At 45.7% G+C, this 26429-nt stretch overlaps 1 protein-coding gene and 1 long non-coding RNA gene across 3 annotated transcripts in view; one reads left to right on the top strand and one right to left on the bottom strand.

The window, feature by feature from the left end:
* Positions 1-26429, bottom strand: part of DBF4B (DBF4 zinc finger B) — a 67873-nt gene that overhangs the window by 32630 nt on the left and 8814 nt on the right. For both annotated transcript variants that reach the window (XM_056548334.1, XM_056548333.1), the window contains exons 5-9: positions 22920-22973; positions 22742-22802; positions 21814-21869; positions 21633-21669; positions 2342-2387 (exon numbers count right to left, since the gene is read on the bottom strand). In XM_056548334.1, the coding sequence (XP_056404309.1) occupies positions 2342-2387; positions 21633-21669; positions 21814-21869; positions 22742-22802; positions 22920-22973 (254 nt within the window). The remainder of the gene's footprint in view (positions 1-2341; positions 2388-21632; positions 21670-21813; positions 21870-22741; positions 22803-22919; positions 22974-26429) is intronic.
* On the top strand, positions 1149-9495 carry LOC130296612 (uncharacterized). The gene is made up of 3 exons (XR_008849243.1): positions 1149-1252; positions 5183-5221; positions 8777-9495. It is a non-coding gene; the product is annotated as an uncharacterized LOC130296612 (long non-coding RNA).

Below are 26429 nucleotides of genomic sequence, written 5' to 3'. Positions count from 1 at the left end.
GACCCCGCATCGGTCTCCTGTTCACCCACACTATTACCCGGTGAAAATTTTATTTTATTTACTTTTTGTTAAATACATTTCACATTTTTCGAAACGTAAATTTTTTTTTTCTCGTTACTTGTACCAAAATATAAAAAAAAAAAATCAATATCTTAATATTTCCCAGTGTTGATCATCAGAGGGAGCCAACATGAGAAATCTCTTAAAGGCAAGCAACTTGTAAACCGACTGCTGCAAATTTGGCCTTACCCGTCTACACCTTCCTCTTGTGGAAGGAGAGTGGGGAGGGGGGTTTTGGAGTTTTTTTTCCCACTGGGCAGCAGCATGTTGTTGGTGTCTGAAAAGTGGTAAAATACAGCCTGCCAGGCGTCTCTTGCTCACTGCTTGCCGCTGCCAGACGTCTCTTGCCCACTGCCTCACAGTGCTATAAGCGAAGTGTGGCGTACATAAATCTACTGTTCGCTGTAGGACTTGAACGCTACCACACACTGTGCCCCTGAGTATACCATCGCCACACACAGTGCCCTTCAGTATAATACTACCACATACTGCACGCTTCAGTATAATACCGCCACACACTATGACTCCAATATAAATATTGATAAACAATGTGACCTGTACCAAATAATTATAACTTCCAGCATGCCAGCTAGAGGCAACCTGGTTGGGAAACACTGGTATGTGTGGAGCAGTGTTTCCTAAACAGTGGGCCTCCAGATGATGCAAAACTATAACTCCCAGCATGCCCGATAGCTAAAGGCTGTCTAGACATGGTGGGAGTTGTAGTTTTGCAACATCCTGGTTGGGAAACACTGCTCTACACAGTGTTGCAGCTCCATACCAGCGTTACCTAACCAGGGTGCCTCTAGATGCTGCAAAACTAACTCCCAGCATACCCAGACAGCTAGCGTAGTTTTGCATCATCCAGAACAACCCTGGCTGGGAAACACTGATTCCCACAGTGACCCCTTATCCTTTACCTTCCCCCTCCTGGAGTTTCTACTCTGGCAGGCTGTGATGATCAGGGCTACTGTTTTGTTACAGCTTTGGCTGTAGCCCAGGCAGGAGCTCACCAATTCACTGGCTGGCTGTGTAATGAGTGCAGCGCTTGTTGATGACGTCACGCTGCGCGTTGCTCTCATTACAAGGCCGGCCAGTGAATCAGTAAGCTCTTGCCTGGGCAGCAGCCGAAGCTGTAACAAAACAATAGCCAGGGAGAACCAGGAGCAGGGATGGAGCACTGAACAAACAGGTACTAATTAAGCATGAGGGCCTAGGGTGGTCACTGGGCTGTCGCCTACAAGCGGCTTCCAGCGGCTTATGCGTGAAACTAGCTGGGGAAGTGGCAATAGTTCCGGGAGCAGCTGCTTATGCTAACAACATGGCACCAGCTCCCCCTTGTGTCAGACACTTGCTGGGTTCAGCGCATGGTATGACATGTGCAGAACATAGCATTTTAGATTTTAAGTGTTCTTCTATGAGACTGGCTTCCACTTCGTTTTTCTATGGCCAGTGAGTGCCGTAGAGCATCTGTGAAGGTGTCGTTAAGTGACGTCATCACAGATGCTCTAGGTAATGGCAGCCCCCAATGCAAACATACATGAATAAAATGGAAAATTAATTACACATCCATTTAATAAACTAACTTAACTAATGCTAAAATATAATTTCATAAAAAAAAAAAAAAAAAAAAAAAAAAGGGACATTCCCTTTAAGGGTGTGTTCATGCAGGCATATTTTCTGCTGCAGACCTGCCATGTGTGACCCTATACTAAAGGTGTTTTCTGGGGAGTAACTTAGGCAGGTGCTATAGGGGGGGGGGAGAAACCACAAATACCTACATGCTTTGCTTTGAAGCTGCTGCCGGTATCACATAGCTCTTGTTCCACTGCACAGCACTTCCTGGGTTAGGGTCAGAACGTGGAAATGCCTTTTCAGCCAATCAGTGGTGGACAGTGCTGCAACCCTTGATTGGCTTAGTGTGCAATTGCTTGGGCCAACCCAGACATTGTTGCACAGCAGGACCAGACCTTCACAATAGCAGCAGTGGTGGCGTAGCAAGAAAGGAAATTAGATTTTTTTCTATGCCCATCTTTAGGCTGGAAAACCAGTTTTGGAGCTGAACACAGGAATACATACAAAAGAACATTAACATTTCCTTTGTATTCTGTATGGATCAACTTCTGGCTTTGGTTTAAAGCCAATCTGTCTGTTCCCAATCAGATAGGGCAACTTTACCAACTGACTGCACCACAGTTAATTTGGGGATTTTGTTTGCTACAATCTCTTGTGTAAAAAGGTAAAGTTACACTATATATCTTTCTTGTTGTTAATCACTCACCGGCTCTGGTCCTCGATCTTCAGGAAGGGGCTTTTTAGTTTACCCACTGTGAAACACGGAAGAGAGAATGTCACTACACTGAAAGACTGAAAGACCCAAAGCATATACCTCACTATATAAAAAGGAACTAAGGAGAGGTTTCCTTTCTGGCATTGTGTATAATTAATCAATATCACCACAACATAAGGTCAATATGGGCGTTTGAAGTGCTTATAATTGAATAAAGGCAAAGAAAAAAAAAAAAAATAGTTTTTTGCACTTTAGTTTTTTCCTCCTTACCTTTTAAAAATCATAACCCTTTAAATTTTGCACCTAAAAATCCATATGATGGCTTGGTTTTTTTGCACCACCAATTCTACCACCAAAAATCTACGGCAAAATGGAAAAAAAAAAAATAATTGTGCGACAAAATGGAAGAAAAAAAATGCCATTTTGGAACTTTTGGGGGCTTCCGTTTCTACGCAGAAAAAAAAGCATAACTACATGCAGGAAAATTTATAAGTTTAAAATTGTCATCTTCTGACCCCTATAACTATTATTTTTTCATGTACGGGGCAGTATGAGGGCTCATTTTTTGTACAGTGATCTGAACATTTATTGGTACCATTTTAGTTTTGTTCAGACGTTTTGATCGCTTTTTTATGGTATAAAAAGTGACCAAAAATACGCTATTTTGGACTTTGGAATTTTTTGGCACGTATGACATTGACTGTGCGATTTAATTATATATTTTGACATTTACGCACGTGGCGATGCCACATATGTTTATATTTACAGGTTTTTTTGTTTGTTTTTTTAATGGGAAAAGGGGGGAGATTCAAACTTTTATTAGGGAAAGGGTTAAATGATCTTTAGATTGTGTGATATAAATATGAAATATTTATAGTTACCAGTCCTCAAGAGTACTGTGAAAATGTGAATTAAGGATAAATTAAAGAATGAGAAGAGATTCAGAGGTATGAATGATTGATAGACAATTATTATTTAAATAGTATATATCTGTGCCGGTTGCCTTAGCAGGGCCCTTGCATGGGGAGAACGGCAATATGAAAATGGTATCAATAAAAATTTATCATAGATGAAAGATGATAAAAACAGTATCTGTACCAAGTAGAATAGAAATATAAAATATATATTGCTCTGCTTATTGCACTTAGTTCATGTGTAAATACACTTGTTGCACTTCATTCGTTGGCGATATAGTTCATTGGTGATCTAGTGCAGAATTAATATGTTGGGATGCCTTAATATTTCATTGTTCATACATTGGCAAAGTTCATTGGCAGTTCAGTTTCAGCGCTGTTTTAGTATATTATGATCGGTGCACAGCACCACTCACCATCCCCGGAGTTTTACCTCTGCTTGGGCTGGCACGGCTGTGTCCTGCGCTGGGAACGGCTGTTTTCTGCGCTGAGAAAGATGCCCGTCTGGGTAGGAGGTGAGTGGCAAGATCTCCGGTGGTCTCTGGGTCCCAAACTGGCACGGTTGGCGTCCGGCCTGTAGTGATGGTGATGTCCGGGACTCCGTACGCAAACCGGGGCTGTGAGCAGTTGTTTGTAGATTTGGCCGGAGAATGCGTCCACGTGTGAATGCGGCACTATGTGCGCGCGTGTTGTAGTGGTCTCCGGAGTAGGGGCATCCAGCAGTTGCAAGTGGTAGGTAGCAAGTTAGGTTATTGAAGCAATGTGCAAGCAGTATACTTCAGATGGGTACAGTACTGGTATGCTAGATGCGTTTTTATGCCTCGGGCATTTTCTTCAGTAGCGGTAGGTATCTAGTCCATGGGGGAAGCTCTCACTTTTATAGTGTATTAGATGATGTAACATTTTGGGGGGGAAAAAAAAGGAGGAACTTTGAGTTCTGGATGTGGTAAGTGTTGTATTGGTTATAATACGTGGTGAATCTAATAAGTGTAGTAAATGAGATGTAGATGGGTATATAATACAAAAATATGTACTGGAAGTTGGATACATGAATTAATATATAAATAGATATGTATTGCAATGGACACATGGGCACATTTTGGCAATATTAAATAATGCACTGTGAATCAACAGGACACAATATTTGGTCCCACCATATAAAATATAGGGATGTAGGTTTATGGTGGTAAAGATCCATCAATTCAAACATTTATTAATAGTGTTGAATGTGGATGTGCATAATAGCAATATATTTATGTATAAAATATGTTAAAATATATATGGAGGTAAAATAAAAATATGAAATGTAAAATAGATAGAATATAAAAAAATAAATGTGATAAAAATGATAGAAATGTATGTAGAACTTGTGTAAGTATGATAAAAATGTGTAAAATGTATAAAAAATGTATAATAGTGTATAAAAATGTATAAGATGTAAAAAAAAAAATGTTAAAATGTAGAAAAATGTAGGAAGTTTCTGATGTTGTCTTGAGGGATTCTGACTTGATGTGCGATTATGGACTTGGGTGGGCTAGACCCCAAGGACCATCACTGGGTCATTATGCGGCCAGCCAGTGACGGGTCATGGGGAACAGCCACACCACAAGTAACTTGTCTTGTTACAGAAATCCGAAGATTTCAAGTTCTGAATTTAATCCTTTTGGTGCGATTGTGTCAAATTCGAAGATCTTCCTAGATTCCGCTTTTGACATTTGTGTTATGTAACCTCCACCTCGCCAGCATTTCTTCACACTTTGAATGGCTACAAAAAATAATTCGGATGGGTTTTGATTGTGATGCACTGTAAAATGTAATGATAGAGGGTTTGTTTTTGTGCCTTTTTTGATGTTGTATATGTGCTTGGAAATACGTATTTTTAATTGTCTCTGTTCGTCCTATGTATTGTTTACCGCAGGTGCATTGGATCAAGTAAATCACTCCTTTGGTACGGCAGGTAAGGCATTCGGATATTTGATGTGTATATTTATTGGTTGTTGATGTGATTTCCGTAACCTTTCTTGGAAATTCGGTGATTTTACAGGCTGAGCAAGAGCCACAGCTATGAAAACCTTTAGTGTGTAGCCATGTGGGTGCTTTTTTAGAGGATGATTGTTTAATGGTAGGAGCAACTTGGATACCTAAATTGGGGGCTTTTGAATACACAATAGGTGGGTGTGAGGGGATGTCCAATCCTATTAATTTGTCATTCTTTAGTAAGTGCGAGTTATTTTTGATAATTGTTTCTATTTTTTTTATAGTCTTTATTGAATGGTAGTATTAGTTTGGAATCTTCGTTTTGAAGTGGTGGGTCTGTTTATTTGGAAATAAAAAATTGTGATCTATCTAAGGTGCGTATTTTGTTAAAAGACTCGTCTAAAACCTTCTTTGGATAGTTTTTGTCCAGGAATTATTTTGTTAAAATTTCCGCTTCCTCCTCAAATTTAGTGTTGAGGGTGCAGTTTCTTTTAAAGGAGATGTCCGGTGCTCACTTTTCTTATTGTATCCGTTCCGGGCTGAAAAATAAAAGAAAACAAATTTTCTCTTACCTGCCTAGGCTCCCCCGGTGCTTCAGTACAGGTGTTCGGTCCCCGGGCTGTATTCTTCTTACTTCCTGTTAGCCCGGCACGTCACATGGAGCTTCAAACTATCACCTGCCGCAGCGATGTCCCGCCTCGGCCAGTGATAGGCTGAAGCTCCATGTGACGTGCTGGGCTAACAGGAAGTAAGAAGAATACAGCCCGGGGACCAAACACCTGTACCGGAGCACCGTAGACAGGCAAGAAAAAGCTTATTTTCTTTTTTTTTTTTGCAGCCCGGAACGGATACAATTAGAAAAGTGAGCACCGGACATCTCCTTTAAGTCTGCGGTACTGGCCAGTTGGGACATTTAAAAGCCGGCTAGGTAAGTGACAGCTATTAAAAAGGATAAAACTATTTTTCGCCACTGGCTTGTGATATGTACTGCAGATTAGCTTAGGTGGGTCGATAGTGATTAAAAGGTCTAAAAATTCTAAAGTACCTATGCTAATATGTGGGGTAAAATTAAGATTCAGGTTATTTGTGTTTATTTCCTGGATAAAATCTTCCAATAGGTTCATAGGGCCCTTCCAAATAAAAACAATGTCGTCTATGTAGCGTCGCCATAGTATGAGGTCCACGCCCATTCTGGGGGAGATGATTTGCTCCTCCCAGGCTGCCATAAACAGATTTGCATAGCGGGGCGCGAACCTCATACCCATGGCGGTACCAGTGGCTTGTAAATAAAATAAATTTTCATCATAAAAACAATTGTGACTTAAAATGTAGCATATGGCTTGTAAAATAAAATAGATTTGCTCTGGTAGGACATCACCTTTGGTTAAAAATTGTTGGACGGCATTTAACCCCTTAAGGCCCATTTTGGCCTTAAGGACTCAGACAATTTAATTTTTACGTTTTCATTTTTTCCTCCTCGCCTTCTAAAAATCATAACTCTTTTATATTTTCATCCACAGACTAGTATGAGGGCTTTTTTTTGCGCGACCAGTTGTCCTTTGTAATGACATAACTCATCTTAAAATGTATGGCGCAATCCAAAAAACACTATTTTTGTGGGGAAATTAAAAAGAAAAACGCAATTTTGCTAATTTTGGAAGGTTTCGTTTTCACGCCGTACAATTTACGGTAAAAATGACGTGTGTTCTTTATTCTGAGGGTCAATACGATTAAAATGATACCCATTATTACATACTTTTATATTATTGTTGTGCTTAAAAAAAAAAGTCACAAACTTTTTAACCAAATTAGTACGTTTATAATCCCTTTATTTTGATGACCTCTAACTTTTTTATTTTTCTGTATAAGCGGCGGTATGAGGGCTCATTTTTTGCGCCACGATCTGTACTTTTTTTTGATACCACATTTGCATATAAAAAAACTTTAATTTTTTATAATTTTTTTTTAATAAAATGTATAAAAAAAAGTAGCAATTTTGGACTTTTTTTTTTACGTTCACGCCGTTCACCGTACGGGATCATTAACATTTTATTTTAATAGTTCGGACATTTATGCACGCGGCGATACCAAATATGTCTATAAATTTTTTTTTTACGCTTTTTGGGGGTAAAATAGGAAAAAACGGACGTTTTACTTTTTAATTGGGGGAGGGAATTTTTTTATTTTTTTTTACTTTTACATTTTTTTACACTTGAATAGTCCCCATTCATAGCAATACCATGATTGCTAATACTGATTAGTTCTATGTATAGGACATAGAACAGATCAGTGTTATCGGCTATCTTCTGTTCTGGTCTGCTCGATCTCAGACCAGAGCAGAAGACGCCGGGAGGCGGAAGGAGGAAGGTGAGGGGACCTCCGTGCGGCGTTCTGAATGATCGGATCCCCGCAGCAGCGCTGCGGGCAATCCGATCGTTCATTTAAATCGTGCACTGCTGCAGATGCCGGGATCTGTATTGATCCCGGCACCTGAGGGGTTAATGGCGGACGCCCGCGGCCATTGTGATCAGCAGCCGGGATCAGCCGCGCATGACACGCGGTTATGCACAGGACGTAAATGTATGTCCTGGTGCGTTAAGTACCACCGCACCAGGACGTACATTTACGTCCTGCGTCCTTAAGGGGTTAAGCAGTCTTCGTGTCTTATTATAGTGTAGAGAGCTTACATCGAATGAAGCCAAGATATAATTGGGTTCCCATTTGATGTTCTCAAGTATTTGTATAGCTTGTGTGGTGTATTTTAGGTAGGATGTTGTGGTTTGGACAAATGGTTGAAGAAGGAAGCGGTCAATTAGTTGGGACAGGTTGGAGGTAAGTGAATTAAATCCTGATACAATTGGGCGGCCTGGGGGATTTGTGGGGTCTTTGTGTATCTTGGGGACAGAGTAAAAGACTGGGAGTCTCTCCTGTGTCCCCAAGATAAATTTGGATTCTTTTTCTGATATAATATCAGATTGAAGTGCAGTTTCAATACAAATTAGAATGTACAAGACAATTGTCAGACACCCATACTTACACTAAACTGAGGTCGGACCCTACGGTCGAGTTCAGTCAAGAAAGAAAAACATTATGTGAAACTGCACTTCAATCTGATATTATATCAGAAAAAGAATACGAATTTATCTTGGGGAATTTATCTATCGACCCACCTAAGCTAATCTGCAGTACATATCACAAGCCAGTAGCGAAAAATAGTTTTATCCTTTTTAATAGCTGTCACTTACCTAGATGGCTTTTAAATGTCCCAACTGGCCAGTACCGCAGACTTAAAAGAAACTGCACCCTCAAGACTAAATTTGAGGAGGAAGCGGAAATTTTAACAAAAAAATTCCTGGACAAAAACTATCCAAAGAAGGTTTTAGACGAGTCTTTTAACAAAATACGCACCTTAGATAGATCACAATTTTTTATTTCCAAATCAACAGACCCACCACTTCAAAACGAAGATCCCAAACTAATGCTACCATTCAATAAAGACTATAAAAAACACACCCTCTATCATTACATTTTACAGAGAATCACCATCAAAAACCATCCGATTTTTTGTAGCCAAAGTGTGAAGAAATGCTGGCGAGTTGAAGATTACATAACACAAATGTCAAAAGTGGAATGTTACATCATCTAATACATTATAAAATTGAGAGCTTCCCCCATGAACTAGATACCTACCGCTACTGAAGAAAATGCCCTGCATTGAAATGCCCTGCATTGAAATGCCCTGCATTGAAACGCATCTAGCATACCAGTACTGTACCCATCTGACATATACTGCTTGCACATTACTTCAATAACCTAATTTGCTACCTACCACTTGCAACTGCTGGATGCCCCTACTCCGGAGACCACTACAACACGCGCGCATAGTGCCGCGTTCACACGTGGACGCCTTCTCCAGCCAAATCTACAAACAACTGCTCACAGCCCCGGTTTGCGTACGGAGTCCCGGACATCACCATCACTACAGGCCGGACGCCAACCGTGCCAGTTTGGGACCCAGAGACCACCGGAGATCTTGCCACTCACCTCCTACCCAGACGGGCATCCTTCTCAGCGCAGAACACAGCTGTTCCCAGCGCAGGACACAGCCGTGCCAGCCCGAGCAGAGGTAAAACTCCGTGGATGGTGAGTGGTGCTGTGCACCGATCATAATATACTAAAACAGCGCTGAAACAACTGAACTGCCAATGAACTTTGCCAATGTATGAACTATAAGTGAAATATTAAGGCATCCCAACATATTAATTCTGCACTATATCACCAATGAACTATATATACACCGTATAGCCCGGCGTATAAGACGACTTATTAACCCCGAATTTTCTTCTGAAAAGTCGGGGGTCGTCTTATACGCCAGGTATTGAGGTCCGGGATATGAATACCTATGATTATCTGCCCGGGCCGGCTCCCATGTGTGGCTGCAGGCGGGGGCCGGCCAGAGCAAGTAAAAACTAATACAGTATACTAAAAACCAGGGTGCCTCCAGCTGTTGTGAAACTACAACTCCCAGCACGGCAAAGGCTATCCGGACATGCTGGGAGTTGTAGTTTCACAAAAGCTGGAGGCCCCCTGGTTTATAGTATACAGTATTAGTTTTTACCTGGTCTGGCTGGCCCCCGCCTGCAGCCACACACGGGAGCCGGCCCGGGCAGATAATCATAGGTATTCCTATGCCGGACATCCCTGTGTCCCGAAAAATCTTTTCGGGACATAAGGATGTCTGCCGGTCTCTTACCATTCCCCGGAGTCCTCCTGCGATCCGGCCCTCCGTCTCTATGGTTGTACGCACGGGACGTCAGTGACTTCCTGTGCGTACAACCATAGAGGCAGAGGAGCGCAGGACCAGGAGGACCGCAGGAGGAGTACTGGCCGGGTACTGGTGAGTGACCGGCCGTGCCATCTTAAGTGATCCGGTCACCGCTCCCCGTTCCCGGCACCTACTGCTATGGTCCATAGGCCATAGCAGTAGATTGTGACCCGGGCCGGAGGAGCGGTGATCGGAACACTGTGGGGGCAGACCCGTACAGACATACAGCCTGCAGCCATACACTGTATATGGCTGGAAGCTGTATGTCTGTTGGGGGGAGCTGCCAACCTAATGTGGGGGGGAAATACAAGGTACCGTACATCGTGGTAGGAGGGGTAGTCTTATATGGCGAGTATATCCCAAACTCTATTTTAACTGTAAAAGTTGGGGGGGGGGGGGGGGGTCATCTTATATGCCGGCATATACGTTAAGAACTGCATCACCAACTAATTAAGTGCAACAAGTGTATATACACACAAACTACCGTATATACTCGAGTATAAGCCGACCCGAGTATAAGCCGAGACCCCTAATTTCAACCCAAAATCCCAGGAAAAGTTATTGACTCGAGTATAAGCCTAGGGTGGGAAATACCTCATCCCCCCCTGTCATCATCCAGACCCGTCATTAACATCCTCATCATCCCCTTGTCATCATCCCACACATCCCCCCTTCATCATCCCCTTGTCATCATCCCACACATCCCCTTATCATCCCACACATCCCCCCTTCATCATCCCCTTGTCATCATCCCACACATCCCCTTATCATCCCACACATCCCCCCTTCATCATCCCCTTGTCATCATCCCACACATCCCCCTTCATCATCCCCTTGTCATCATCCCACACATCCCCTTATCCCACACATCCCCCCTTCATCATCCCCTTGTCATCATCCCACACATCCCCTTATCATCCCACACATCCCCCCTTCATCATCCCCTTGTCATCATCCCACACATCCCCCCTTCATCATCCCCTTGTCATCATCCCACACATCCCCTTATCATCCCACACATCCCCCCTTCATCATCCCCTTGTAATCATCCCACACCCCCCCCCCCTTCATCATCCTCTTCTCATCATTCGCCCTCAGTGGTCTTCAACCTGCGGACCTCCAGAGGTTTCAAAACTACAACTCCCAGCAAGCCCGGGCAGCCATCGGCTGTCCGGGCTTGCTGGGAGTTGTAGTTTTGAAACCTCCGGAGGTCCGCAGGTTGAAGACCACTGCGGCCTTCAACATGCGGACCTCCAGAGGTTTCAAAACTACAACTCCCAGCAAGCCCGGGCAGCCATCGGCTGTCCGGGCTTGCTGGGAGTTGTAGTTTTGAAACCTCCGGAGGTCCGCAGGTTGAAGACCACTGCGGCCTTCAACATCATCCAGCCCCCTCTCACCCCCTTTAGTTCTGAGTACTCACCTCCGCTCGGCGCTGGTCCGTTCCTGCAGGGCTGTCCGGTAAGGAGGTGGTCCGGTGAGGAGGTGGTCCGGGCTGCTATCTTCACCGGGGGCGCCTCTTCTCCGCGCTTCCGGCCCGGAATAGAGCCGTTGCCTTAACAACGACGCATCTGCGTCGTTGTCAAGGCAACGTGACTATTCTGAGGCCGGGCCCGAAGCGCTTAGAAGAGGCCTCCCCGGTGAAGATAGCAGCCCGGACCACCTCCTCACCGGACCACCTCCTTACCGGACAGCCCTGCAGGACCGGACCAGCGCCGAGCGGAGGTGAGTACTCAGAACTAAAGGGGGTGAGAGGGGGCTGGATGATGTTGAAGGCCGCAGTGGTCTTCAACCTGCGGACCTCCGGAGGTTTCAAAACTACAACTCCCAGCAAGCCCGGACAGCCGATGGCTGCCCTGGCTTGCTGGGAGTTGTAGTTTTGAAACCTCTGGAAGTCCGCAGGTTGAAGACCACTGCGGGTGGGGGAGTTCACTCGAGTATAAGCCGAGGGGGGTGTTTTCAGCACGAAAAATCGTGCTGAAAAACTCGGCTTATACTCGAGTATATACGGTATATTACCAACGAACTAAGTGCAATAAGCAGAACAATATATATTTATTTTTATATTTCTATTCTACTTGGTACAGATACTGTTTTTATCATCTTTAATCTATGATAATTTTTATATTGCCGTTTGCCCCGTGCAAGGGCCCTGCTAAGGCGACCGGCACAGATATATACTATTTAAATAATAATTAATTGTCTATCAATCATTCATACCTCTGAATCTCTTCTCATTCTTTAATTTATTCTTAATTCACATTTTCACAGTACTCTTGAGGACTGGTAACTATAAATATTTCATATTTATATCACACAATCTTCATAGCTATAGGCCTTTTTGGGTTAAGGCAACACCTTTAACCTCGAGTACCTTCTACATATCCGAGGTGAGCTACACATACCATATACCATTCATTGCTATTAAATGATCTTTAGTCACTTTTTTTATTCCCCTTTATTTTTTGCAATGTTCTAGCTCCCATAGGGGACTATAACATGCAGTACATTGATTCAATACACTGATCACTGCCATTGCATTGATCAGTGTTATCAGTGGTTGATTGCTTAAGCCTGGATGGTCCCAATCAGCCTGACTGAGCTGCCGGGAAGCTTTTACTTTAGACGCGGCGATCAACTTTGATTGCCACATCTAAAGAGTTAATGCCAGACATGAGACAGATTAGCGATGTCCGGACCACCGGTTATGATACGCGCTCACCTGCTGAGCGCGTGTCATACCTCGGGAGCAGTTTATGGACGTTTATAAACTGCCATATGCGGCAAGGGGTTAAGCATTTTTTGCACAACTGACCACGTCACTTAAAGCATTAATAACTCTGGGATGCTTTTACTTTTCATTCTGATTCCAAGATTGTTTTTCGTGACATATTCTACTTTATGTTAGTGGTAAATTTTTGTCGATACTTTAATTTCTTGGTAAAAAAAAAAAAATTCCAAAATTTGATGAAAAAGGAAAAACAGACATTCCAAATAAATTATATATTGATTCACATATACAATGTGTCTACTTTATGTTTGCATCATAAAGTTGACAAGTTTTTACTTTTGTAAGACACCAGAGGGCTTTAAAGTTCAGCAGCAATTTTCCAATTTTTCACAAAATTTTCAAAATCGGAATTTTGTAGGGACCAGTTCAGTTTTGAAGTGGATTTGAAGGGGCGTCATATTAGAAATACCCCATAAATCACCCCATTATAGAAACTGCACCTCTCAAAGTATTCAAAATGACATTCAGAAAGTGTGTTAAAGGACAACTGTAGTGGTACACTTTTCTATATGCCCAGGCCTCAAAAACAAACAAAAAACTCATACATATCTTCCTACGAGCCCACGTTTGTCCGCCACAGGACTCACGATCCGGCAGTGCTGACGTCATTCCACTTCCTGGGGATGGGGACGCTGCAGAGCCGTCGGCGTATCATCGGCTGCAGTGATGTCCCGCCCCGGCTGGTGATAGGCTGAGACCACTGTCATGTAAGGAGCTCTGGCCGGCTTCTTACATGACAGTGGGCTCAGCCTATCACCAGCCGGTGCGGGACATCACTACGGCCGGTGATACAGACAGCTCTGCGGCGTCCCAGTCCCCAGGAAGTGGAATGACGTCAGCACTGCCGGACCGTGAGGCCTGTGCCGCACCAACAGGGGCTTGTAGGAAGGTATGTATGAGTTTATTTTTGAGGCCCGGGCATATAGAAAAGTGTACCACTACAGTTGTCCTTTAACCCTTTAGGTGTTTCACAGGAATAGCAGCAATGTGAAGGAGAAAATTCAAAAAATAAATTTTTTATACTCGCATGTTCTTGTAGACCCAGCTTTAAAATTTTTAGAAGGGTTAAAAAGGAGAGAAATCCCTCTAAAATTTGTAACCCAATTTCTCTCGAGTAAGGAAATACCTCATATGTGGATGTTAAGTGCACTGTGGGTGCACTAGAGGGCTCAGAAGGGAAGGAGCGACAATGGGATTTTGAAGAGTGAGTTTTTCCTGAAATGGTTTTGGGGGGGGCATGACGCATTTAGGAAGCCCCCATGGTGCCAGAACAGCAAAAAAAAAAACTAAAAAAAAAAAAACTGTTTGGCATGGAAGTCGGGGGCCATGTGCGTTTACAAAGCCCCCATGGTGCCAGAACAGTGGATCCCCCCCCACATGTGACCCCATTTTGGAAACTACACCCCTTACGGAATGTAATAAGGGGTGCAGTGAGCATATACACCCCACTGGTGTTTGGCAGATCTTTGGAACAGTGGGCTGTGCAAATGAAAATTTAAATATTTCATTTTCATGGACCACTGTTCAAAAAAATCTGTCAGACACCTGTGAGGTGTAAATGCTCATTGGATCCCTTATTACATTCGTGAGGGGTGTAGTTTCCAAAATTGGGTCACGTGTGTGTGTGTGTGGGGGGGGGGGGGGGGGGGGGGGGGAATCCACGGTTCTGGCTTTGTAAACGCACATGGCCTTCAATTCCAGACACATTCTCCCTCCAAAAGCCCAATGGCGCTCCTTCTCTTGTGAGCATTGTAGTTCGCCAGCAGAGCACTTTATATCCACATATGGGGTATGAAATGGGGTTACAAAAAAAATTCATTTTCACGTCCAACTTTAACAAAAATTCGCCAAACACCTGTGGGGTGTTCAGGCACACTACCCCTTTTTACGTTCCGTGAGGGGTGTGGTTTCCAAAATGGGGCCACACGTGGGTGTTTTTTCTCTCTCGTTTATATCAGGACCGCTGTAACGATCAGCCACCCCTATGCAAATCACCTCAAATGCACCTCATGGCGCTCTCACTCCTGAGCCTTGTTGTGCTCCCGCAGAGCATTTTACGTCCACATGAGGCATTTGTTATAAATTTTGGAATTCTATTTGTGGTGACCCACGTGATGGCGGGACCACAGGGTCTAGTGGTGTAAGATGGTATTAACCCCAGGGGCCAGGTGTTATTAACCCCTAATGTTCGTGGCACCAGAGTTGTTTTTGGGTACTGGAACCACACGATCGGTATCTCCGCTATTGCAATGACTAGGCAGCGAAAGGAGAGTCCACAACCAAGTTATGGTTTAACGGAGGCTTTACTGAGTTAAGACAGGGGTTATCTTCACAGCTAGGCCAGAATCCCAGAAAGTCGACAAGTAACAAGGAAAGGGCCCTGCAGCTTGCAGGGACTTGTAGTTATTGTAATAGACTTTAGTACAGCCACGCAGACTAGAATAGACTTAGTGTCTTGTATAGTAGAGACAGCAGACATAGATGAGATGACTTTCTGACAATGTAGCTGGTGTGCAGGCTTTGTGGACGCCAGATGTACTGGACAGAGGATCTGTGATGGCTATGCTTTGCTGTCCTCAGCAAAAAGAGCTCAGAGAGCAAGAGAGAATTGTAATGGACGCCCCCTTATATAGAGGTGGGCTGAGCCAAAGCCCATTGGTCAAGCTGCAGGTCATAGGTTAAGCTGGGGATCTCTGGGTAACATGTGACAACATAACATGTGACATCTCACAGGTCCTTTATACTAGCTATACATTAATACACTAACTACAATCCTGACAAATGACACTTATAGTAACAGCAGAGGAGCCCCCAGGTCAGTGAGGGACTCAACCTGACAGGGCCTAAGTATAGTGCAGGACCATGTGCGGTACTGGGACATTCCATATTTTTCCTTTTACTTCTTGTGAAAATGATTTTTTTTGTGCTTACCGTAACATCTCTTTCTTGTAGCCTTCATTGGGGGATACCTTATAGATGGGTATATGCTCTTGCCACTAGGAGGCATTGATGCTGGGGAAAAAAAAGTCTGCTCCTCCCTGGCAGGATATACCCACCCACAGTGAGGTAATCAGTTTTGTCACAAAGCAGTAGGAGAAGCCAACAAGAAAATGCCCGAAGGACCCTAGAAAGGAATCCCGGATCAACCACCCAAGAACCGGAAAAAGTAACCCAGAAAAAAAGATGAAGAAATGGGTGGGTGCGGTGTCCCCCAATGAAGGCTACGAGAAAGATTTTATGGTTAGCACAAAAAAAAAAAAAAAAAAAAAAAACAAACAAACAAAAACTCCTTTTCTCAGTCGCTCTTCGCCTTACAGATGGGATGTACCAAAAGCAGTCCCCTAGGGTGGAAAAAAACAACCACCAGAGAAAAAGTCAGTCCCAGTCCCGAGACTGAACTCCCCTGTCCACAAGGCCCGAGGAAGAGCCCCCGGGCCAGAGACAAACTAGGCCCAGAAAGCGAGCAGATCCCCCGTCCATGGAGATTGACTAAGACGCCAAAGGAAGGGACCGTCCTTGTAGACTCAAGACTCCTGGTCCCTATAGGAGAGACCAGAAAGAGTCACACCTGAACAAACGTCCGCGAAAACTCGGACGACAAACTTCCATGTCGAAACAAGAAGAGAAGGAGTGCAGAACAGAAAAACCGCCCCACCTAATGGGATCACGTAGGAGTTTGGGCCGGATGACCACACCTGCCCGAGACTTTATCACCAAAGCCCAAAGAAACAGAAGAGCCATCTGAAAGGAAGGCAAGCCACAGCATCCTAGGACAGAGTCCAAGCCAAGGAGACCAACAAGTGTTGGACCCCAGAGGTCCGAGTGGACCAGAGCACTCCGAAGAAACATCTCGCCCGAACGGGAATGGAGGGGGGAACAAAAGAGAACCCATCTGGTACTCAGGTTCTGGGCACAGGAAGGTTACTCCAGAAGACAATGGAGTCAGTGCAGTACAAACTGACACAGACAAGGGGAAGGAAGAATACACCCTTCCAGGGAGATTGCTCCGAGGGAGAAGAAGAGTAATGGTAGAACTCAAAACAACAGACTGTGGCTAGATCAGCTAACGCCGGCCATACAAAAGTACATAAACATCTCCCACCGGAGGAGAGAGCCAAGGCTGTGTGAGCAGCAGCAGATAACCATAAAACAGAAAGAAAGCCAGGCTCCAATGGAGGACCAGAAGCCCACAACCCTGGACAGCAAAAAGCTCTGTTGATTGCTCTCAGCAAAACCCAAGGGCCCAGTCAGATGCCCCACCAGGGAAAACAAGGGTGAACAAGAGAAAACTTTGATACTGACCATGCCAAGCACCCTGATCCCCATAACCCCTGTAGAAAGGGGACTGGCAAGTGCGCCAGGCACTATAGGAACAGGAAAATGCTGCCCCACAGCCACGTAATAAGTACTGGGTGGCCGTAGCCCCCAGGCCTGGCAACAACCCATCGCTGTCTGGAGGTGCTACCATGTGTCCCCAGAGGGATGGGAATCCTTCACACTGGAGCTGTGCAAAAATACAAGGAGGTGTTATTAGCCAGTCCAGATGGTGACGAAGGCAGCCGAGTAGGTGCCTGAGCCACCCCGGACCGAAAACCCCGGAAAAGAACCTGGAAGCAGAGGGAGGGGCTTAACTGACTGACGCCTCAGCAGGCCACAGGCCAGGACAGAAGTGCACAACCGCCGCAGAACTGTGGAAACAAAATCACAGGAAGCCCTGAGGCACACCCCACCCAAAGAAGGAAAGGTGGGCTCAACACTTACAGAGCGGTCTCAGCATATGTAGGGATACGACATGGGTACCTCCCGATAGTAGTGGGGAACCAAGACTGAAGACCCGAAAGAAGCCTCAGGCATTCAAAGGACCGGCAGGAAAGGAGGTATGCCTCTAGCCGACCAACATCCTGAGCGCACAAGGTAACTCTATGGAAACTTCCCCAGAAAGCAGGGTACCAGAGTGCAGCCTATGCAACAGGTGACCTGGTGGTGAAGACCCAACAGACGAAGGACTGTCTGACTGGCAGCAATCCAGCGTACATGTAGGGACCCTCCTCCAGATCTCTCACCCGGCAGCGAGGTACGGGAATTCGGCTATGTCCTCGCCAGCCCTGAGGTCAGAGGCTGATTGCGGCGGAAAATCGTGCAGACAACAGTCTGGCTGAACAAGAACACCTCCAGATGGTTGGTAGAAATGGAAAAGTCAGATAGGCGATAACTGTGCCCCTTGGTGGGAGGACGGGAAGGCCTAGAAATCCCACCCCCTGGGAGATAGAGGAAGGCAGAGGAGCCGTAAAATGCATCCCAGTCATCCTGTAAAGGGTCCGTAGGACACGCTGGGTCAGTTCTATGTATACCGTGCACACCAGTGGGGTACCGTAACTCCAGCTGCAGATACATCAGCCGCATGACTTGTGACAGCCGGCAGAGGAAACCATGCAGACCACTGTCTGGCTTACCGGTATGTACAAAATTAATTCTGTCGGAACCTCGCCCAGTAGTGAGGAACCGGAACGGCAGCCGCAGATACATCAGCCATGTGATGTGCGACAGGCAGTGTAGGAAACCATGCAGAACATTGTCTGGCTTACTGGTATGGGTCCAATGAAGACAACGTGTCACTACATCCGAACCTCGCACAGTAGTGGGGCACCAGAACTCCAACCACAGATACATCAGCCGTGTGATGTGTGACAGGCGGTGTAGGAACCACGCAGACCACTGTCTGGGTTCCTGGAGTGGGTTCATAGTCTGCAACGAGTCATTTTGTCGGCACCTCACACAGTAGAGAGGTACGGGAAGTCAAGCTGCATATATCTTAGCTGTGTGATGAGAGACAGGCAGCAGAGAAAAACCATGCAGACCACTGTCTGGCTAACTGGTATGGGTCCACAGTATCCAACGGGTACCACTACTGGTGCGAGGTATCTGGAGTGCCTGCCGCGGATGCGGCAGCTGTGAAATGAGTGAGTCAAGACTACAGTCTGGCATACTAACATGTGATCTGATCCAATCCATGCCCCCGCTGGAATATTCACATGGAGACGTCGCGCTGGATGAGGGGATCCGGAGCACTAGCAGCGGATGCGGCAGCCTGTGGGGAAGGCAATCATAGCATGATATGCCAAGGACACCCTCAGGATGGGTGGCCGGTAGACTTGACAAGAGGGATCGCAAAAGAAACTGGAGTGTCTGTCAGGAATGCAAAAGAGCTTCCACACTGTATGGCACTCAGTGGTAGGAGAAGGTTTGCTTGAAAATATGCCCCGGAAGTTTTCAAGGGAAAGTGAATCCCCGGAAACAACCCGCCATGGCAGATTACATAGGCTCCACGACCATGCGCCACAATGCAGCATCAGGGATGCCAGAGGTATACCTTTAGCGGCTTATGTTGTTTGTGAATAGTAGGTCACCTGCCAGGGTGACGGAAACAAAGCAGCCCCCAAAGATCAGATATGCCCACCAGGCTGCAATGGAAATTTGTGGCCAATAATTTTATGGTACTCTAGAGGGTGCCAAACCACCTCAAATAGTAGAAGTGACCAAGGAATACTTATTTATTTAATTTTTTTTCCCCCTTTTGGCTGGAAAGGAGCATGGGGTGCCAGGCGCACTGCAAAGTTCCAAGGTAGGAGAAATTAGTTCAGGCTCGCGAGCACGCAGCGCTGCCGGCCCCCGCAGCGGGGAGGCGGGGGGCAAAGCTAGACGCCGCAGACACGGCCCCCAGCAGCACACGAGCCGAAGAGGTGCACAGCAGACCCAGCCCAGAGGTGAGGATGTGACTGCTCCAGCCGGCGGGACAGATGAAAGTAAAAGTAGAGATGAGCGAAGTCCCAATAGTTCGATCCGTCACTAACTTCCCGGCACGGCAGTAGCTGACTTTAGCCTGCATAAATTAGTTCAACTTTCAGGTGCACCGGTGCTACGGGGAAAAGGTGGATACAGTCCTAGGAGAGTCTCCTAGGAATGTATCCACCTTTTCCACGGAGCACCCGGAAGCTGAACTATTTTATGCAGGCTAAAGTCATCAACTGCCGAGCCAAGAAGTTTGTGATGAATCGAATTAGTGTAAATTTGCTCATCTCTAGTAGAAAGCTCCTGCCAGCTTTCTATTAACACCACCCCCCCCCCACCGCTATAGCGCACCGTAGATGCAGCCAAGGCTGCATGAATAAAAAAAAAAAGCTAGGGTTAACCTCTCACTGTTCGGACCTCCACAAACAGCCCCAGAAAAAGGGGCATAATAACACTGCACTACACAAGGGGAGGGGATGTATACTCACCTCAGTCTTCAGCCAGCTTTTTAGACACCTGCATCACGTCAGGCTGCAACAGCAGGACGAGTAGGTAAAATAGGGGGACCTAGACACAAGGTGCAACCCCAGGCGCTGGCAGGAAGGGGTTAACGGTGCATTCATTAATGACCCGTGCCCCTTAGCCACATATGGGGGGGGACAGGTAGCGCCATGCTCCTGAACCCCCACCTGAAAAAGGAAACAAAAGGGAGTAAAAAAACAGTTCTTACTAGAAAATAATAAAGACAAGGTCTGGGGAGCTCCCAGACCTGTGTCTTGCCTCCTGCTGACACTAGCTAAAACTGATTACCTCACTGCAAGTGGGCGGGTATATCCTGCCAGGGAGGAGACTACTTTTTTTTCCCTAGTGTTAGCGCCTCCTAGTGGCAAGGGCATATACCCATCTGTAAAGCGTCCCCCAATGAAGAGCGACCGAGAAATTAAAATTTTTTTTACAACAACATGCTGGAGTAGACACCAACTTTACTTTTTCATAAGGGGTAAAAGGAGAAAAAGTCCCCCAAAATTTGTTAGGCAATGTCTCCCGAGTACAGAAATAACCCATATGTGGCCCTAAACTGTTGCCTTGAAATACTACAGGGCTCCGAAGTGAGAGAGCGCCATGCGCATTTGAGGCCTGAATTAGGGATTTGCATAGTGACAGATCCGGATGCAAGAATTACACTTGCCTCCAATTCCAAAATAACCATACCACAGTGTTTCCCAAACAGGGTACCTCCAGCTGTTGCAAAACTCCCAGCATGCCTGGACAGTCAATGGCTGTCCGGCAACACTGGGAGTTGGTGTGTTGCAACAGCTGGATGCTCTGTTTTAGAAACAGTGCTGTACCAGACGTTTCTCATTTTATTGGGGTGGGGGGGGGGGGGTAACTTAGTAGAGGAATATGTAGTGTTTTACTTTTTATTTTGTGTAGTGTTTTTAGGGTACATTCACACAGAGTTTCCTGCTGGGAGTTTGAGCTGCAGCAGAATACCTCTAGCTGTGGCAATACAGATCCCAGCATGCCCGTGCATTCTGAGGGTTGTAGTTATGCAACAGCTGAAGGAACACTGGTTGAAAGACACAGAGTTTGTTGGTTAACTCAGTGTTTCCCAACCTGTGTGCCTCCAGCTGTTGCAAAACTACAACTCCCAGCATGCATGATCTGTCAGTGCATGCTGGGAGTTATAGTTTTGCAACAGCTGAAGGAGAGCAGTTTGGAGACCACTATACAGTGGTGCCCAAACTGTAACCCTCCAGATGTTGCAAAAGTTGGAGGCTTTGTCACGTGATGCATTGTCACCGGATGCCTGCTGAATGATTTCAGCAGGCATCCCTGTCCCGTCCCTGCCCGGCGAGTGGTGGGGACCAGAAATGCTCAGGGCGTACGGAAACACCCTGAGTCCTTAAGGACTCTGAAACGGGCGAACCCGTACACCCTGCGTGGTTAAAGGGGATAGGTAAATCATAATGTAGCAGTTACACTTACCTTTCACTTTCTGTCCTGCAGCACAAGATCCTTTTCCCTATAATACATACAATAATATAAAACTACTACATTAAATCAGGCGCTGTCCACAGCAACAATTATATTTGTTAACATTTTCTTATTGTTCTTCCTTGAGTAAATACAACAATCCATTATATTGTATATATATTACATATCGTACCTCAGCAGGCTTATTAGCTCGTCTTTGGGTGAAAACTTCAAGAAACTCCAGCAACTCTGGGAATAAAATTTGTTAAGGAATGTTGCGGATGAAAAAGGCACCTACAATCTTTACACTTAAACAGAAGCATATGGCACCATCTTCAGGCTGTGACTAGGACTGTGACTACACACAAATTACTTTTTGTGCTATAGTTTACCATTTCTTACAGAGTTTATTTAAAGGGGTTTTCTGGCATTCACAAAAATTGGGAAGTACTGCAAGGGAAAATAAACTTTTACTTACCCCTTCGGTCAATCCCAGTACAGTGCAGATGTTGCTCTGGAGTCCTCGTTGGAAGTGGCTGTCCGGGCATGCTGGGTGTTGTAGTTTTGCAACATCTGGACGTCCGCAGGTTGTAGACCACTGTCCTATACATTGCACTATCCCTCAACATACGATGGTTTCAACAAACAATGGTCCGTTTGGAACGGATTACCACCGTATGTTGAGGGACCACTGTATATGGTTATCAACACCAGGCAGTTCCACCAAGGACTCCGAAGCAGCAGCGGCACTGAACTAGCAACCAGTTTTTTTTTTTTTTATTAATTTTTCTTTCGAATCCCTGTCACCTGGCAATTTTTTGTTTAAATTGAGCCTGCCCTCACTTTCATGCTGCCTGAACCACAAGTCATTTGGGCAGTGGCTTCTACCTCAGCTCTTCTGGCCATAGATTTTTTTTCCTACCCCCAAACGGGGAGAGAGCTGTCAATCAAGCCATATTAGGGCCAATAGGGATAGATAGAAGCCAATAGGGATTGCTTAGTTTTAAAGTGTGATGACAGGTTCCATTTAACTATCCTATGCATGCAAATACCTGAAGCATTGCTGTTGTAGGATAGCAGTAAATTAGGTTTTGTCAAATTGATATTTATAAGAAGGATACCGTCCACATGGAGGATGGAGACACCCCAAGAACGTGCACTGGAAAGAACACTGCTGCACTCCTGGAAATAGAGTATATGAGAAAAAAATAAAATAAACTTGTGGAAATTGGGTCACAGCACAGGTTAAATGAGATTGGAGCAATATGTAATTGAATGAAAACCTAATAATCATCATACCTGGCTATGCACAACTTTCCTCAGCAGCTGCTTTCCCCGGCTGTAAGGAGTTTTCTATAAAACAGGTTAAAAAACAAAGGGGGGAGATTTATCAAAACTTGTGTAGAGGAAGAGTGGCGCAGTTGCTCATAACCAGTTTTCTTCTTTCATTTTTAGACATTTCCTTTAACCCCTTAAGGACTAAGCCCATTTTAACCTTAAGGACCAGGCCAATTTTATTTTTGCGTTTTAGTTTTTTCCTCCTCGCCTTCTAAAATCCATAACTCATTTATATTTCCATCTATAGACACATATAAGTGCTTGTTTTTTGCATGACCAATTGTGTTTTGTACCGAAACCTCAAATTTTACCATAGAATGTAGGGCGAAGCCCCAAAAAATTTTTAGGGAGGAAATTTTTATGAAAACCACAATTTTGCAAATTTCGGAGGGTTTCGTTTTCACACTGTACACTTTACGGTAGAAATTACATGTGTTCTTTATTTTGTGGGTCAATATGATTAAAATGATACTCATGGCTAAATACTTTTATATTTTTGTACCGGGGAGAAAAAAAAAAAAAAAAAAAAAAAAAAAAACACCTAAAACTTTGTACAAAATCAGTAATTAAAATTGCCCTATTTTGACCACCTATAACTTTCATTTTTCCGTATATAGGGCGGTATGAGGGCTCATTTTTTTGCACCGTCATCTGTACTTTTTATCGATACAACATTTGCATTTATAAAACTTTTAGATAATTTTTTATTACTTTTTTTGGAATAAAATGGGTCGAAAACTAAGCATTTTTGGATTTATTTTTAAAGTTTACGTCATTAACCGTGCGGGATCATTAACATTATATTTTGATAGTTCGATACCAAATGGGTGTATGCTGCTGTCTCTAGGAGGTGTGACACTATGGTAATAAAAAAAGTCAGCTCCTCCCAGCAGGATATACCAGCCTCCAGGCCCTGAGCTAATCAGTTTAAGTTCCAGAGCAATAGGAGGAGACCAACAGGTCAAAGAAAAAACCCCAAACTGTCCGAGAACCAGAAGAAAAAACATAACTGAACACACCCTCGGACAGAGAACCAAAGGAAACCCCAAAAAGGGCGGGAGCCGTGTCCTCCAATGGATCCTCCAAGAACGAGATTTTACGGTAAGTAAACAAAAATCTCCTTTTCTCTATCGGCTCCATTGGGGACACAGACCGCGGGACGTACCAAAACCGTCCCTTGGGTTGGCAGATAAACAGTCAGGCAGACGGCCGAACTACTGCCGCCTGCACTTTTTTACGACCCAGACTAGCATCAGCCGATGCGAAAGTATGAACTCTGTAGAACCTCGAGAAAGTGTGCAGAGACGGCCAGGTAGCCGCCTTTCAAATCTGCGAGGCCGAGGCTCTATTCTTGAGAGCCCAGGATGCCCCAACAGAACGTGTTGAATGAGCCACAACCCTGAAAAAGGAGGAATCTTCCCCTTACAGCGATAGGCTACCGAAATGGCAGACCGAATGCACCGAGAAATGGTGGCCTTGGAAGCAGGTTGTCCCTTACGACGACCTTCTGTAAGGACGAAAAAGGAATCACTGATGAAACAAAGAAGTGATGGAGAGATAAGACCGAACAGCCCGAACTACATCCAGCTTGTGTAGTAAGCGCTCCTTAGGATGAGAAGGAGTAGGACAAAAAGACAGGAGGACAATGTCCTCATTGAGATGAAAGGCCGAAACCACCTTAGGCAAAAAGGAAGGATCTGGCCGGAAAACAACCTTGTCCTGGTGGATCACCAGAAACAGAGAATGGCAGGAGAAAGCTGCCAATTCAGACACCCTCCGGATGGAGGTGATAGCCACAAGAAATGCCACTTTTCAAGAAAGGAGGCGGAGAGACCCATCTCTAAAGGTGCTCAAAGGGTGCACCCTGGAGGGCATTCAGAACCAAATTCAAGTCCCAAAGGGGAGAAGTTGACCGATAAGGAGAAACAGCGTGCGCCACTCCTTGCAGGAAGGACCGGACATGAGGATTAGAAGCCAGGGGCCGCTGAAAAAGAACAGTAAGGGCCGAAACCTGACCTTTAAGAGAACTGAGAGACAACCCCAGTTCCAACCCCGACTGCAAAAAGGAGAGAAGACTGGGAACAGAGAAGGTTACACGGGATAAATCCTGAGCTTCACACCAACGAAAATAAGACCGCCAAGTACGGTGGTAAATTCTTACGGAGGAGGGCTTACGAGCCCTGAGCATGGTGTGAATGACTTGGGAAGAGAACCCGCGGGCCCTCAAAACTGCGGTCTCAACTGCCACACCGTCAAATGCAGTGACTGTAAATTGTGGTGGCAAAGAGGACCCTGAGAGAGCAGGTCCAGACAGAGCGGAAGGCGCAGTGGAGCCAGAAGCCTGACTACGTCGGCGTACCACGACCTTCGTGGCCAATCTGGAGCTAACAGAATGGCGGGGACGCCCTCTGTTTTGAGTATCCTCAGAACCCTGGGAAGGAGCGGAAGGGGAGGGAACAGATAGGGTAGGGCAAACCCCGCCCATGGAATCACTAGGGCGCCCACGGCCAGAGCCTGAGGGTCCCGGGACTTGCTTTCCGACCAGATGAGAATCTTGGTCACCTCGGCCATGGCTGCCGAGCTGAGAGAGCCGCCTTGTCTATTTATGTACGCCACGGCCGTGGCGTTGTCCGACTGGACGCGGACAGGACGGGACTGAAGCCAGGACTCCCAATGAAGAAGACAAAAGAAGAATCGCCCGTAATTCCAATATGTTTATCAGAAGAAGGGTCTCTCGGGGAGACCAGAGTCCCTGAACCGTTGCAACTACCTACCAGTGAAGGGGAAGAAATGACCGCCCTTGGAGAAGAAGGGGGAGCGGAGCCACCAGAGCAGAGACTGACGGACCCTGCGAGGGAGAACAATCTGACGATCGAGGGACAGAGGAGACCTGTCCCATCGAGAGAGAATCGCCAGTTGAAGGGGGCAGTAATGAAACTGGGCAAAGGGTATGGCCTCCATAGTTGCCACCATCCTACCCAGGACTTTCATACAAGTGCGGATGGGGACTGAGACCCGAGTCCAAAAGGGAGCGGACCCCGACAGAAGCGCCAGACGTTTGTCCGGCGGGAGGCAAATTCGGGCAGAGGCCGTGTCGAAGCGAAGTCCCAAGAAGGTTAGAGACTGGGTAGGACAGAGGACTGACTTGTCCCGGGTGACCATCCACCCGAAGCGATCCAGAGTGTGGAGCGTGACGTCCACATTCTTCAGAGTCTGGGCTCTGGTTGGAGCCTTGATGAGAAGGTCGTCCAGGTAGGGTATCACCGAGACTCCCCTCGACCGTAACAGGCCCATCACTGGCGCAAGGACCTTGGTAAAGACCCGAGGAGCCGAGGCCAGACCGAAAGGGAGGGCTACGAATAGAGAATGCCCCTCCGGAACCGCAAAGCGGAGGTACCGTTGATGGCCTGGAAATATTGGCACATGGAGGGAGGCATCCTTGATGTCCACCGATGAACGAAACTCCCCTTG

This window comes from Hyla sarda, chromosome 12, assembly GCF_029499605.1.
Source record: "Hyla sarda isolate aHylSar1 chromosome 12, aHylSar1.hap1, whole genome shotgun sequence".
NCBI classification, from domain to species: Eukaryota; Metazoa; Chordata; class Amphibia; order Anura; family Hylidae; genus Hyla; species Hyla sarda.
This window is presented reverse-complemented; position numbering and strand designations above follow the sequence as displayed.